At 44.8% G+C, this 16,397-nt stretch overlaps 1 protein-coding gene across 1 annotated transcript in view; it reads right to left on the reverse strand.

Annotated features, from left to right (window-relative positions):
• SLC25A43 (solute carrier family 25 member 43) overlaps window positions 1-16,397 on the reverse strand; it is a 368,163-nt gene that overhangs the window by 44,341 nt on the left and 307,425 nt on the right. Inside the window, exons 3-4 of the mRNA XM_069612712.1 lie at window positions 6,071-6,243; window positions 3,346-3,480 (exon numbers count right to left, since the gene is read on the reverse strand). Of these exons, the coding sequence (XP_069468813.1) occupies window positions 3,346-3,480; window positions 6,071-6,243 (308 nt within the window). The remainder of the gene's footprint in view (window positions 1-3,345; window positions 3,481-6,070; window positions 6,244-16,397) is intronic.

Here is a 16,397-nt window from a genome sequence, read left to right on the forward strand (position 1 = left end):
GAGAATAAATAGACTAGTAAAAAGCATAGTCCAATTAGCTATAGCTAATACTCTCCCATGGAGAGAAACCCTCAAGGAAGCCCTATGTGCGTACAGAACAACGCCACATACCACTACCAACATCGAGCCATTCACCATGATGCGAGGCAGAGTCGCAACCAACCGCCTAAGGCCAGCCTGGATTTTCATGGACACCGGAGAGGTGAAATTAGACATGGATCAAATTCAGCAAGCGGTGCACGAGAAGCAGGGAAAGTACAAAACATACTATGACTCAAAAAATGCTGTAAGAGGAATGTTAATTCGAGAAGGAGACTGGGTCTGTGTCAAGGAACCAAAAAAGACGCTTAAGGGTGAAACCAACTTCAGATCTCCACAAAGAGTTGTCCGTTGTCAAGGCAAATCTGCTACACTGGACAATGGGAAGAGGTGGTCGGGAGATGCTGTGGTGAAAATAGCAACAGATATTCACAGACCCAGTACATCTGAGCACAAGGCATACGAAAACTCCATTAGGGAAAATCCCCACTCCTGGAAGGAACACTTCATCACATTCAGCTGGAGGAAAATGAAATACATGGAGACATCGACGAAGCCTCTGTTGGAAGACTGTCGAGGAGAAATGGGAAAATCATCCGAAATTTCAACAGCGACTACATCTATTACTAACTTATCTACTGTTTGCCAATTGTTTTCTCATATAATAGTTTGCCAATGTGTTTTCCTTTCTCTTTCTGTCCCCCCTCTTTTTTTTCCTCCCCACCCCTTCCTTTCCCTTTCCCCGGTTCCCCCTCGCCTTTATTCCCTTTCCGTCTTCGCCATCCTTTTCCTCTGTTTGTTTTTCTCCCAGGAAGGGAGATGTTGCATAATTATATTTGTGACGTGGTTCACAGAACACTGAGACCGAGTTCGGATCCCTGAGAGACTACGTTCTCCGGGATTTCGTTGCTGTTGGTCCGACCTCCGGGGGCCCTACAATAAAGCTCCTAACTGCGGCTTCTGTGTCCTGCCTCATTTGCTTCACAGGCTGAGAGTGGCTGAAAGAAGTCAACGAGAAACAGCAGATCGGCGTCAAACTCGCCTTTCATTCCGGTACAACCCAGCTGATGATTATAGTTTGAGCCGGCATGTTCTCATCGGCACCATGACTGAAGTGTGTCCTTTTTGCAAGGCTCTGAAATGTAATGGAGAAACGAAAGGAATGTGTTGCACCGCCGGGAAAATTAAATTGCCTGAACTTGGAGAACTGCCAGAGCCATTAAAAACTACCCACAAGCATTGTCAAATTAAACATATTAGAAACGTGCGCTTTCTCTTTTCCATTTAACCAGACTGGGCCGCAGCAATGCGTGGCCGGGGACAGCTAGTCAATAATAAATGTCCTCGCCCTCCTACCTGGTCTTCAATGCAATCGTTTTGGCTTACAGGTGGTGCTTAAGCACCACCTAATAGACCAAACTAAAAAGTACATACCTTCGGATTGACTGCAAAGAGTTTGAATTCCTGATGAAGAGGAAGATCGAAAAAAGCATTCCAGGGGCGAATCCTAGAACAAAATGGCATGATGCAAAAGTGCGCCATAGTATGGTTGAACAACTAGAACAAACAAATGGTTTTGCCAAGCATTCAAGGCACAGATTGTGCAGGATGGCGTTGGGGAAGGGCAACTGGAATGTCAAGCACCATCTAAAGCTACTGCTTCTTGGCATAAACCGAAAAACGTGACACGCAACATAAAAAAAAGGAGTGCAGCTACTCAAGCCGTTCCCAGTCCATCCACCGCAGAGAACGAGGACTGATGGTTGATGATTCTTTGTGGGTGGTAGAGCTTGCGCACCACACCTTGCCGGTCTTTTTCCTTCTATAAATACTTCTCAGCATCCCACTCTGGTCCTGTAGGATGGACTAACCGCATACGTTTGGGGGAAAAAAGAAACAGAACGTAGGAGAAACTTATGGTTTTCAGTGCAAGCAGGCTATGATGGGCTTGTTTTTGTTTCGAACCTAAGAGGTTTGAAACTTCAGTCGTGCTTGAACCAGCAATGCGATCCAAGCCATCCAGGGCCCCGCCTGTCTCACCCACCTCCATTTCTGTTTCTGTTTCTGTCTCTCTCTCTCGCTCTCTCTCTCTCTCATGCTCTCCCACCACCTCTCTCCCACTTTCGCCTAGTTTCCGTTAGGAAACGGCATGTGGGTCCAAAGACTCAGACAACAGGATATCCCACACAGACCACCTTTAAATTACTAAAGTATTCTTCTAGTACACCTATAGATGTCAATAGTTTCATAGGTCCTGGTGAGAAAATTATAAAGTGATGGATCAAAAGGTTTTAGTTAAAGCATCTTAACCAGAGATGGATAAAGTGGATTGAACAAGATTCAAGGTTATGTAAACAATTGGAGGAAGGGGGTTCAAACGGACTCGAATGGTTCCAACAATCAAACTCAAAATGATTCTAAAGTTTTGAACACTGACTCAAGTGACTTGTACAGAACCTACTGCTTGACCGAGATCAAATGTTTGGCAACTTCGTCTGTTTTAGCACTACTTGATTTTATTACATTTTGTTTATTTTAGCTGCATTTAATTCTTCATAGTTTTGTTTGTTATTGCACCTTTATTTACAATTAAATTGTTTTAACACGATTTGAAACAATAAGTGCCTGTCGTTTGAACTGAATAACCTAGTTACAAAGCAAGTCGAGCATTTCTAATCTCTGCAAGAGAGTTCGGGGTTCATCCAATTCAAACCATTTTCTCAATGATTTCGGATTTCAGTCGTGGGTGTTGCTAATGAAAGCACCCAGTTTTGAGCATAGAAATTGCTTGGCACCATTCTATTTCATTGGCGTTCATCGTGTCTGTGCCATATTAAAAGGGGTCAACCATACACAAGTCAATCTTGGTCTAGCCCTCAAAAGGAAAAGTGCTGTTTAAATTGCTGGCCTATCCCCTTTGTCCAACCCAGATTGCCCAGAAGCACAATGCGGAGGAATATATCATTTTATGGGGTCGCCTGTTCACAACCATATTGAAAAAAGGGCTTGATGCAAAATCAGTTTGAAGGCTTGCTATTATTCAAAGATCTAATACTGCACATAGTGCCGATTTAACATTTGCAATGGTTGCCTTATTCTTTTCTGGTAGAAGGTAAAAGATAAAGCATTTCTATACATTGTTAACCTTTCATTTTTTCACACTATACAATGCAACAATTTTATTAGGTATTTAACTAGATACTACAGTGATGCAATTCACTGACATGATCACAAGTCAAGGCCACACATCATGAAAAGGGGAAGCAAAGGGGAGACAGTAACATGCTTGTTGGTTGCTGTAATCACCTTCAGAAGGTTGGCAGTTAATCCACTCCAAAGTGCCACCACACCCTTTGCCTTCACAATTTGCGTGAAACAATCAACCATCCCGGTGAAGTGTACATCTCCTCCTCCACAATGGGGCAGGATAGGGCTCTGAGCCTAAGGGAGGGAAAGCAATTAGGGTAAGCATATCACAGCAACCTACGACTCGGCATGCAGAGTTTACAGCCGGTAGACTTTAATTGATACACTTTCATGCACTTTTAAATACAGACAGGACCTACAAAAGGGTTTGTTAGCACAGGTATTGTGGTGTGAACATCAAATTGAATTGGAATGGAACTCAGCCTTGTCTAGTTAATCAAGGTAAAACACACTTGATTTACTCCACCCAAACGAGTTCTTCCTGTTTGAAGACAGCCTTCGGGATTAAACTTGTCTGAGTACTGACAAAATTACATTTGCTTCTACCATTTGTCTAAAGGACACCACGTTATTTTATAAAACGCAAAAGGGAAGACAACAAAAACCCAATAATACCTGCTATTAAACAATCAGTTTATTGTGGAGAGAATGGGAGGGGACGTTCCCAAGCGCAGTCTGTCCCTCGCAACAATGAAACACCACCAGATAGTAAGGCAGAAACAAAAACAATTGTACTTGTAGACAAAGAAAGCACTACAACTTGCCTTGGGTTTAGAAAAGGCTGAAAACAGCCTGTTTTCACCTGGTGCTAAGAAGGGGGCCACCTCAAAGGAACAAATACAATATCAATCCCCGGAATCGTCTCAAACGACTGTCCACACTGCATCAAAACCCCAGGCCTGCTTATGATTCTGGATCCATCTCTTTATATTCTCTTTGTAGGTCAAACAATAGTACCAGTTCCAGTTTGTAGGAGAGAGTGAAGATAAATTGGTCCCTGCTAACAGGAATGACTGAGAGCCCACCTGAAGCAGATTCAAAGAAGCCAATCCTCATAGTGTAGTGTACTGTGCTGTGTTAGCTCCACCTCCCGCAGTTGAAGCTTTACCATATCATTTTCTTGGGAGGCTTAACATCGCCCATAATTAAGCATTCCTTTAAACTGATCGACTCCAATGCCCTGTGGGAGAGGTGGGTTTCGGTTAACAATCTAGAGAAAGACTTTTCTGTCAAGGACTGGGGTTAAGTTGAGGGGGAGCATCAGATTCAGACAGTGAGAAAAAAAGAGAAAAGGTAAGAGAGGGCAACATTAGGAGAGACAGAGAGCGAGTTTACAATTGAGATTAGGGTGAGCGGAAGACAGGGGTCCAAAGGAAGGCAGATAGAAAAGCTGAATTAAAATATCAAGTGGGAAAGACTATGAAAGAAGAGAATGGAAAAGAAAAAGTTAATGAAAAAACAATGGGGAAAAATGAGGAAATATAATTGCCACTGTAAAGAGAGAACAGTAAATAAAAGAAAGGGAGATAAAACTATCACAACAGAAGGAGAAAGAGTAAGAAGAAAAATGCCATTAGAATGAAAGAGCAGGAGAAGGAGACCAAGAAAAATGAAACAGTAAGCAAAGTTGTAGAAAGATGGAGGAAAAAATACCTTTACAGCTTATGAAGACACTGAAAGAAGTGATCAGCCAAGAGATGGGGAAGCACTGGAAACCATAAGTGGGTGTTAAACTGGAAGTAATACAGAGATGGAGAAAGATGAGAAACTTATAGTCATACCTTTTGTTTAAGGTAGTCATATCACGCATTTAGCCTAATTGTATAAGTTAGCCCTACCTCGCTTTTAGCCCATTTGTGTTAGTTAGCCATACCTTGCCTTTAGCATAATTGTGTAAGGTTGCCTTACTTTGCTTTCAGCCGGTTTATATGTTCCCTTAACCAAGCCCTCCCTTAAAAAGGTTTTACCGTTTGCCACATAGATGACGCATATCGAGGTATAAAACCTTTGTATAATCAAATTTGGATGCGAGTGTGTAGACTACAGCTTGTTGTTTGCCAGATTGCTCTACTTTATTTAATGCTGATAATAAAGTAGTACTTTGCCATATTCTTTTAGTCTGTCTGGTTATTTGTATCCCGAGATCGTTAATGGTAATTCCATCCTGCACACAAGATGCTTCAAGGTGGTAGAGCACACCACTGATAATGCCAAGGGCCTGGGAACATTGTCGTCGATGGACAGGTTGGATACAGGCATCAATTGTCCACAATAGAGTTCCAAAGCCATTCTAACATAGTGAAGAGTTTACAAAAGAAGTGATCAATTTTTGCACCTTTGTGAAGGAGACTGCTGTATTTTCACCATCAGGAAAGCATGTGGGGATATAGCAAAACGAATGACAGAAGATGTCCTCTTTTTCATTAGCTGCTGGTTTAACACATGTATGGTGATGATGGCACCCTAAGTCTTGCTTCTTTATTCAGCATGTTGCCCAATAAAATAAAAATATTCGGTTGGGATTAAGCCATTTTCAGATCAAATTGCAAACCCCAAAATTATCATCTACTGCTCAAGTCATGGTTTATAGGATGAGCAACTGCAACTTTCGAGTTTAAACGTCGGCACCTAGATGCCAATCTACCACTGATATGATCAGTAATTCAGATTGAATTCTAGAGTGGGCATACACGGTCTTGTCTACCCATAATGCCTTAGTCCACTGTAAAAGCAGATATAATTGGGTGTGGTGTGGCACGCAACTTTTAATGGTCTGAGTTATAAAAAAGAAGCATGGTATGCCTGGACAGAATGTACACGTTACCTGCATTTTTCTCTTCACAGTTTCAAAAGGGAAGGACAGGGTCTGTGCCACACCTGCAGCCAGGCAGCCAGTGATAAAGTTCTGTAGAGGTGTAAAGCGTGCACTGGGATCCTTCCAGATTTTATCCAGATTGATGTAGATCACAAATGAGCCAGCCGAAAAAGGAACAGCTCCTGAGAAGATCAAAATGATGATATACACTAAAACAGACTGTACATGTTAAGCATGAGCATATTCTCAGGCTACAGTTGCTGATATTATAAACCAGATCCAATTATCAATTGCATAACAAGGTTAATGTTAAGGTTTGCACACATTTTTCTTAAGATCTTTAAACAACATGCATATATTGTAGAACGCAACATAGTTTATTATGGGTTTAATTCAACCAGTGTGCTCAGGTGGAAGCCTTTAGGTAAACAATTCACCCTCTATGCTGCCTCTCCAAAATAGATCCTCTCCACCATAGGGATCAGTTGTCACCATTATGCCACCCATACTCTTACATGCATTCTTATTTCCTTCTCCACTGAATTTGCTCTAAACATGAACCTTACGCCATTTTATGGTGCTGGATGGCCCACCCACTGTCTCATCCACAACACTACAAAGGCCATGCTCAAACTTTCCTTCATCGACTGACCTAAAATCAATCTCCTCTCACTCTATTTTCTCATCTCTGCAGACTTCCCATCATAGGCCCAAAACATCAGCTTCATTTTCAACAAGACTCTAGCTCTGCCGTTATCACCTCAATTGCATCATCAAAGCGTGCTACCACCCACTGAATAACCCAGATATACATTTTTTCACCTTCTTTGCTTGCAGCTAAAACACTAAAAGCTGTAGTGTTCAGTAAAATTGCCTATTGTAGCAGACTACTACTTGTTCTTCAAACATGTTGGGATTTACTCCCTTAGTAAAGGTCTCAACGTTACTCCTTTTACCCTTCTCAACGTTACTTCTTTTACCCTTCTCCACTGTGGTGAGTCAGGAGGAGAATCCGGACACTTCAAGGACATGGTTCACGATCCTTTCATTTAAAGTAAGATAAGGCCTCACTTTGTGTTATGTCTGGTCCTGGTCCGTAGATGCATGTCTAAGGTGAGTGGTGATGTCATTGTGGAATGTCAGCATGGAACCCTGTGTGTCTGAGAAGAATGTTGTGTGATTGGAGTTCTGACACAGGAGTTGATGAAGATGTAGCCTGGGTGGTGGGAGCCAGTGGGCTCTCCATTGATCTTCCTAGCTCCTTGATGTAACCTGATGAAACCGGATTACCTAATGAACAAATAAACTACATGTGAAGTACTCTACAGCGCAAGTGTATCCTTTCAAGCTGTTGCACAATACTTTCCCCTTCTCTATTGGTGGTCCCTGCCTATATTTCTAAATAAGGCGCACGTCCGCTATCCAAAACTACCCTATCTGACACTAACATAAGGAAAACGAACTTCTAGGTGGAGAGTGACTCTTCTCCTGAAGGTACATTTAGTATCAGTCTGTATAAATCTTCACCAATCAATGATTCTTAAATAGTCTTGTGATGCTTTGCATGAGTCTCTGTAACTCTCCAAGCACTGTTTGTAATCTTCCCTTCTCTTCAAAAGTCCCTTTTGGATACTTTGTGTCAGAACAGCCTCTTTCTCATTGGAAATTGTGACTTGGTTTACTTTGGTCTATTTGCCTCTAATTAACTTAGTGACCTTCTCCCAGAGTATTGTTATACACAATTAGTTTCTCTGAATATTAGTCTTTTCTCTTATATTATTCTTTCTATAATTTCTCCATAGTTTAAGTTAATTTCCTCACTGGGGAACTCTATCTCATGATTTCTACTGAGACGAGTTATATGTGTAACATACCGATCCTTTTTTCGCCGCCCGTTATACCCGTTCCTGCCGTTACCTTCTGTTGGGGGTGAGAACGCTTCCGGGAGATTTGATCCTTTGGGACTCCTTCTCAGGTCTGTGCAGTCTTAGTCTGCACTTCAGCTTTGTGTTTCTCCTTCGGTTCCCTCTCTTCACTTCGCTTGTCCGCTGACATGGCGTCAGACACCCTGTGTCCTTTGATACGCAAGGGTATCAACGACGTTGGACGGACCGACCGTCCACCACAGGGTTCCTGTGGTCTCGCCACCACCTCAGTTCGGACCTCTGACCCATGGATTTCTCGTGCTGCGCTGATGCCGTGGTTCTGGCATCCCACCGTCTCTCTCTGGGTTTCTCGTGCTGGGCTGATGCCATGGCTCCCTCTCTCTCTCGTCTCCTTCTCTAGGGGTTTCTCGGGCTGGGCTGACGCCGTAGCTCTGGTGTCCCAGCAAGTCTCTCTGGTTCCATTCTCTCAGGTGTTTCTCAAGGGCTGGGCTGATGCCGTAGATTTGGCATCCCAACATCTCTCTCCAGGTCTCTTCTCTGTGCCCCGTCTTCCGCGCTTCAAACTTGCAGGCTTGTCGGCTTATGCCGACTCTGCCTCCCTCGTTTTGATACATCGAGTGTCCATTATTTAACGTCCTCGTCCCAGTGTATGGTATAGTGGAATTTAAAAGGCACACTTGCTTTTCTCATAGGGTTTAGGCATCTCTTCAGTGTCTTCATCCCAGTTGTGAGATTTAGGAGTTTCTGTTGTTGGTAAACGTATCATGTAGCCCATTGATGTGGGCATCTTTAGAGAGTTCCTCATGGGAATGGAAGTCCTTGTCCCCAAATGGGGAGTCTTTCCCAGTGAGGTCTGTGAGAAACCAGAGGGTGTCTTGCCCGCTAGACCCCAGGGATCTCTCTCAGGTGGCCAGGGCACAGCCATCGCCTTTGGATCCAGACCCTGGGGGTGGACCAGTGCGGGAGGATCACCTGGGTGAGGGGTCTTCAGGTAGTGGGGGTGAGGCAGCCGGTTGTGAGACGCGGTATTCCCCCTTTTTTGTTCATCTAACCCATCCTATTTTTTGGATTCTCTGGGGTCCCAACTCCTCATTCACCCGCCATTTTTACACAAACACTGCTCCGAGGAAGAGGGTGACAGAGTAACAAGACTAACTCTCATACGTTGTACTGGACATGTCCCGTTAATCGGGTCAGGCAATGCACCTGATACCAATTACCTCACCTCACACGGATAAAAGGCAGAACTTAGAGACACTCTGAGCAAAGTGGAACACGAGTATCAGCAGAACCTCCGGGGCGAAGGCAAACCTACTGGAGCAGAGCGACGGACCAATGGACAAGAGCAGCCTGTCGAAAACCCCAAGAGTTCCCTACTTGAGGACGTTGCCTCCGACAGGCCGTGAAAAAACACGTGGAGAAGGCCAGATCCCACATCAGAAGGCGCATTGTGTTTCAAGGACGCCAGCGACCCTCCCGGGTGAACGGCAGAGTTGGGGAGGCGAGGCCTACCCTGTGGTACTAACCTGGACTCATGAATTGGATATTGCAAAACCAAGAAAGACGCACACAGCCGGTGAGTTGACAAGGGACCAGTGTGTGTTAAAGTTTGAAGTAGCAACATTATATCGCAAGTGAAGGCTGCACGCGTGTGGATGAGACGTGAGGAAAGATAGACCTGTGAATGAACTTTGAAGTAACCTTGCACATTTGTGTTGAACGTTGTTGTGAGAGGTCTGAACCTCACATACGGGAGCCTACATGAACTGCATGGTGAAAGGTCCGAGCCCGACAGAGCGGGACCTCTGTGAACCTTTTGGTTAAAACATTATTTTGGAAGTCAGGAAAAGAGACTGGAAGGCCAGGCAGTCCTCGATACACATTTTTTTAATGTTTTTTTATTGGAAACCGAGAGAGTATGTCATCCTGCCTACACGGACTGCTTTACTCCGTGAGGTCTAACGTGGGGAAGAGAGCTGGTTCAAACACATTTATTCATTTGAACACTGATTTTTCCTTTTGTATACATTTCTCCTTTTTATACTTTTTGTACAAGAGATAGGGCAGGCATTAGGTTTTGATTGCTTCCGCCATTTTGATTTGACTGACTCCATTAGGACTGCGTCATTTATTATTTGTTGGTCGAGCCTGCAACCAGCTTAGTTATAGGGCAAAGTAGGAGTTTCTCCAAACCCAACAAATTCAATAAAGGTTTTACAAATAGTACCCATTGGGCATCATTACAAGTTTGCTGGTCCAGAAACAAAGTTTGCTGGTGAGCTTACCAGCAGGTAAGCTCACCAGCACCCTTGTTTCCGGACTGGAAAACTACGAGTCTGCCTGCCGGAGCCGCTGTGCTTGACAGGTCTGACCCTGCCGGGCACAGTGGCCATGGTAGGCAGACCAGTCACGGAAGCTGTGCTGGTTCTCCCGTGTCACCACTACCATAGAGTCCCTTAGGACTTTATAGGAATGGGAATTAACAATTTACTGGTGCCTGACTTCCCGGCCGCCGGACTCGGTAGCAACGGCAGGGTTACCGCCGGACTCGGAATGGGTCCCATTGTGTCAGTGTCATACTTGTTATACCATGCCTCCTCTACAGGTAGTAACCTTGACCTGTGAATTGGAAATCGTAAAAACCAAGAGAAATAGAGAAACGCACACAGCCGCTGAGTTGGCAAGCAACCTTCGTTTGTTTGTTTGTTAAAGAAAGTTTGAAGTGGCAACATTGTATCTCAAGCGAAAGCTGCACGTGTGTGGATGAGACACGAAGGAAGGCAGACCTGTGAATGAACTTTGAAGTAAGGACAGCTGTGAAATCAGCAATACTAACGGAGTGGTCCCGCGAAAGAAGTAGCCCACTAGAAAGTCTCTGTGAAAGGTGCATTGTTTGTAACGATAAATCAAATGAACTGCAAAAAGCAAAGTACGCTAAATTAACTCCTAGAGAAGGGGAGAGTGTAAGTTGAACCTTGAACTTTTAGTCAAAGTGGTCCTGTGGAGGTCTGTATAGAAAGCTACGCACATTTGAAAGTGGTCCGTGCCCTACAGAAGGAGACCGAAGTATAATAAGCTTGGGGAAGGGAGCCCCCCCCCCTGCAAGTTTGTGTTGAACTTTGTTGTGAGAGGTCTGAGCCCGACGGAGCGGGACCTTTGTCAACTTTTTGGTTGAAACATTATTTTGGAAGTCAGGAAAATAGACTTTAACGTAGAAGGCCAGGCGGGTCTCGATCCATGTTTTTTTAAATGGTTTACTGTGTTGGAAACCAAGTGTCATCATGCCTACAGGGACTGCCTTACTCTGTGTCGTGGGGCGGAGAGCGGGTTTAGCCACATTTATTCTTTTGAACACTGATTTTTCTTTTACATACAGTTCCCCTTCATACACTTTTTGTGCAAGAAATAGGGCATTTGGTTTTGTTAGCATAGGCTATACTGATTGGACTGACTCCACTAGGACTGTTTTGTTTATCGTTTTATAGTCGAGACTACTCCAATCTTAGTTATAGGGCAAAGTAGGGCTTTACAAATTGTACCTATTGTGTCAGTGTCATACATGAGATACCATGCCTCCCCTACAGGTCCTACTTACCTCGACTCCTAGACAGGGTCTTGCTGAGCAGACTCACATCCTTAGCCTCACAGGGGGCGGGGGAAATCCTCCTTGGGGACAAGGTGTAAATTCCCTCTATTCATCACATCACCCTTCCACCATCTGCAGGGAACTGCCACTAGAGGCAATGGGCTACTTCGCTTACTGACTAGGAGTGATCCCTCTACACGTTATAGGCATTAGTATTAACACTCATTGAAAGCCTTGTTCTGTACCTTGAACAGTCAATCTTACGCTACACCCACTGTCGCCGCCACATGTTACAAAGCATGCACCTAATTACCATGCTTAAACCCCCCACTGCCAATTGTTTCCTGCACCTACCTGCCACATACCAATCCTTTTTTATCAGATTAACTACTGCTGAAGTGCTACCAAAGGTCACCAAAATATATTCCAAAAATGGCAGGACACAGATAGTCAATGTTTCCTATTGTGCCATTCACAGACAAGTGGTATGTCCCCATTACGTTCTGGCAAAAGGAACCAAGACTTTTATTAATCTATATTTAGTGTAAATAATTTCCCTCTCTTGCACTAGTGGCTGATATTCCCACTTACTGCATCATTCTTACATACATTGTATGTTGCAACCTATGTACAGTTATCCTATTTACAGCGTTTCTCCTCGAAGAATTTCTCAATGAAATAAAGAATACAATGTATCCTTTCATAAAAGTAAAGTAATGTACAATTATGAAATCCAATAAGTGATCTGTGGCGTCCAAAAGACAGCAAGTAGCACTCTACAAAAACTGATAAGTAAATAACCAACCTTTAGAGCAAAATGAGCAGCCAATTTACAAACTGTAACAAAATAACTTGAGAGCATCTTCGCAAGCATGTTTTCTTCCCGAATGGTGAAGGGCAATTGCAAAGATTTCCTCTACCCAGTGTGCTCTGGGTACCAACAGAATATAGAGTGCCCAGGACTTGACACCCAGCAAGCATTCCAGTAAATTAGTAATATCGTCAGAGAGGGTTTATACTCTCATCGTTCCCAACTGACTCACTCCTGACCCTCTGAGATTGGAAGCTGGATGCGCTCGGGGACATACCAATTCCAAACCTGCTATCACTACACTCAGACCCTTCAGAAGGTTGAATGGCATCCCGTTTCTAGTGCTGTTTCCAGAAACTGTCTGCAGCAATCAGTCAATGAAAGCCCCCATAACATTATAGAAGCAAAGTTTTTAAAGTGCTCTTAAATGCAGAGAATCCAGCATGTCAGTGTAAAACAAGTGCGGTACCCATTCAGGACACAGCCCAGAACAACCAAAACAGGCCACCACCACAATGATATCCACTTTGCTAAGTGGAAAGTAGGAAGCCAGGTATGGTGGCAGTTTTATACTGCACCTCCTAAACCTCAATGATTCCTCTATACAAGGTAAGTTCCATGTAAACAAAACAGACATAATATCATATCTCCAAACATTTCACCGGCTTTAATTTTAGGGCAATTCATCAAATGCATGAATTGAAGAGGGCAGACACAAACAGATATCTTGGTTCACTGTAGTTAACGTCTCTGATAGGTTATATATTCCAGTATGATTCATTATGAAGCTTCAAGGGAAGGACTCTGACTTTGGTGTAAATCGCCTACCTTAACAACAACAGTCCATATCAAGAACCCACTTCCCACCGATTTTTGTTCTTACAGGGTTATCTTGAACATTAGACAAAAAACATTTAGATTTTGTTCCTGGATGCCCTTAGCTTGTTTCAAAAACTAAATCCCTAGCTCAAACCCTGTTCAATTTATGAACTTAAATAGACACCTTTTAGATACTCCTCATTCTCACCCTCATTGGTACTATCCAATACCAAAGTGCCCTCGGGGTAACTGGAAGAAAAACTAGCAAATGCATGCTTAAATAGAGAATGGCTTACTGACTTATTCCACCAACAATGAGGTTTTTACAAATATTAATGGTATTAACAACTCTTGCATTAGGCAACCAAAACACATAATGAGGTTGCGCCTGCATATGGGACCATAAAATCAGAACATTCAGTACGGAGCCAAACTTTAATTGCAACTTTATGAAACACAGCTGGTTTATTTTGGTATCCACACATTTACTATATACTGGCTAAAGGGCCCGAAATACATACTAATAAACCCATTGCCAATCCTTACCTCTAAATACAAATGGTAGGGGAAACAATGTTACTAAAAAGAAAGAAGTGTTCACAAAATTATATGTCAGGATGGGCAGTTCAGCTGCCTTCTTCTCCTTCGTCCGCGGCCTCTCGGATTTCTCCAGCAGGTTAGCCCGGGTAGATGATGTGATCTTTGTGGAGGACCTTGATTGCCGGCTGGCAATGGAGGGTGACGTCTATCGCGTTCTCTCCACCTTGGGACCCGGTGCCGCAGCGACCCCGCTGGACTCAGACTTGCAGTTCGTAGCCTCGTCTTGGGCCCCCATGGATGAGGTGCCCTCAAAGGACTTACAAGACTGTTCCTCTGATCGGTCACTCCTGGGTGAGGCATGACCCTGCTCAAGGAATGGGGCAGAAGCCTTAGTGTTAAGCCACGCCGCCAGTCTACTGTGCCTGTCCTTCGTTATCTTCTTGGAGAACCCCAGGCATATCTCGCACCCCACCTCCTTATGGTCCAGGTCCAGGTGCAGGCAGGAGAGGCATTGTAGGTGCTTGTCTTCCACAAACACGTTCCGTAGCCTGCCCTTGGTGCAGGGTCTGAATAGGGAACTTCCCTCCTTCTCCTCAGTCATGGTCAGAGGGCGCGAAGTAGGCCCGATGGCCTTCTGGAAACTGACAATCTTCGCCCTTGAGGGGAGCTGAAATTACCCGACAACAGATCCCCGCTGTGGGAAGATGGAGAAAAGAGCACACAAACTCTTTTGGAACAAGTAGCTCGCAGAGCAAACTTGAAGACTCCCAACACTGAAGCGTGCAGTAAAAATCTGAAGACGCTGCCAGAGGCGGGGTTTACGGAGAGGCTGTCATTGGATGGGGGCAGTATGACCCAGAGGACAGTGATTGGTTTAAAGGAGAAATACAGTTTTAAAGTGAAAGTGATTCCCAGCCTGATGACGAGGAATATTTATGAGCACATGAATCCATCCCAGACCCCATGCTGGAGAAATTGCGTTTAATATTCTACCACCAAGATGGGGAACCTATTCTTTTATGACAGAGGTCGGATTATGGTCCTTTAATGGTAGACTTTTATCAGATTTTAAGGGGCAATTCACATTCAGTAACTGTGGCGATACTTCTACCATTGATTGTCTGACTCAAGCTCACAATTGCCATTACCTACTCAACCTCTGTGTGGTGCGCCAACCAGAAAGCAACCATAATCCACAAATTCTACCATTCGTAACCCTCAACGTATGTTAAGGAACAAGTTACTTACCTGTAACTGTTGTTCTCCAGCATGGGTCTGGCATAGATTCACATGCTCATGAATATTCCCCGTCGTCAGGCTGGCAATCCTCGGTACAGAAAAAAATCGGTATCAGTTTCGTTTCTGATCGGTCTTTCCTAGTATCCAATCACTGATCTCTGGGTCATACTGCCCACAACCAATGACTGCCCTCTCCCTAAGCCCCGCCTCCGGCAGCCATCCTCAGATTTGGTAGCACGTGAAGCGGCAGTATGACCAAGTGAAGAGCCGCAGAGGGGTAGGCGGGAGGGTTCGCATGTGAATCCATGCCAGACCCATGCTGGAGAACAACAGTTACAGGTAAGTAACTTGTTCCTTCTCCAGCATGGGGTCTGGCATGGATTCACATGCTCATGAATATAAGATTACATGGCAGTACACACATGCACAACCACGGGAGGTTTTAAAAGGCTCAACATTAAGCAATACATAAACTCAACATTAAGCAACTCTTACCTCCTCATCAGACCCTTCAGGCGAACAGGTTACGCAGCACTGCTTGGCCAACCATGGACTCCTCCCTGGAATCCCGATCGACACAGTAGAATTACGGTAAGGTGTGCGTCGACCTCCACGTAGCAGTCCTGCAGATGTCCAGCAGGTGCACACCAGACAAGAACGCCGTGGTAGCAGCGATCGCTCTGGTCGAATGGGCTCTCGGACGGCCGGTCAGCGGTCGGTTTGCCAACCGGTGACAGTGCATGATACAGCCAGAGAGCCATCTGGAAATGGAAGTCTTCAAGAGAGCCTTCCCTTGATTCACAGGTCCAAGTGCAAGGTCCTCTTGGCCGGCGACGAAGGCGATGGGAAGAAAACTGGTAACACCAAGGGCTTGTTGAGGTGGAAGTCCGACGGCACCTTGGGCATGAAGGAGGGATGCGTCCTAAGCACCACCCTCGTGTCGTGAAAAGTCAAGTATGGAGGCTTGCAAGATAGGGCCTGAATCTCTCCCACGCGCCGTGCGGAGGTGATGGCCACAAGAAAAGCTGTTTCCCACGATAGTAACTTCAACGGTGCCGTATGCATAGGCTCGAAAGGGGCCCCCATGAGCCTAGTCAGCACCACGTTGAGCTCCCACGCCGGGGCTGGGGCCTTCAGCGGCGGGAACGAGCGGAATAGTCCCTTCATAAATTCCTTCACCAGACAATGAGACCACAAGGCCACCCGTCCTGTTGTCCTGGTGTATCTGGAGATGGCAGCCAGATGTATCTTGATGGAGGCCTGAGCTAGTCCAGCCTTGGCCAACGACAGTAGGTACGGCAGTACTTGAGGGGCCGTAATCCGTAGAGGGTTAATCTTCTGTGCCCGGCACCAGACAGAGAACCTCTTCCCTTTGTGTCCGTAACACTTGAGAGTTGAGGACGCCCTGCCCTTTGCAAGAACCTCTCTGCAGTCGGCCGGTATATCGTATCCTCC

Source organism: Ambystoma mexicanum, chromosome 5p (assembly GCF_040938575.1).
Source record: "Ambystoma mexicanum isolate Mex_15411 chromosome 5p, UKY_AmexF1_1, whole genome shotgun sequence".
Taxonomy (NCBI): domain Eukaryota; kingdom Metazoa; phylum Chordata; class Amphibia; order Caudata; family Ambystomatidae; genus Ambystoma; species Ambystoma mexicanum.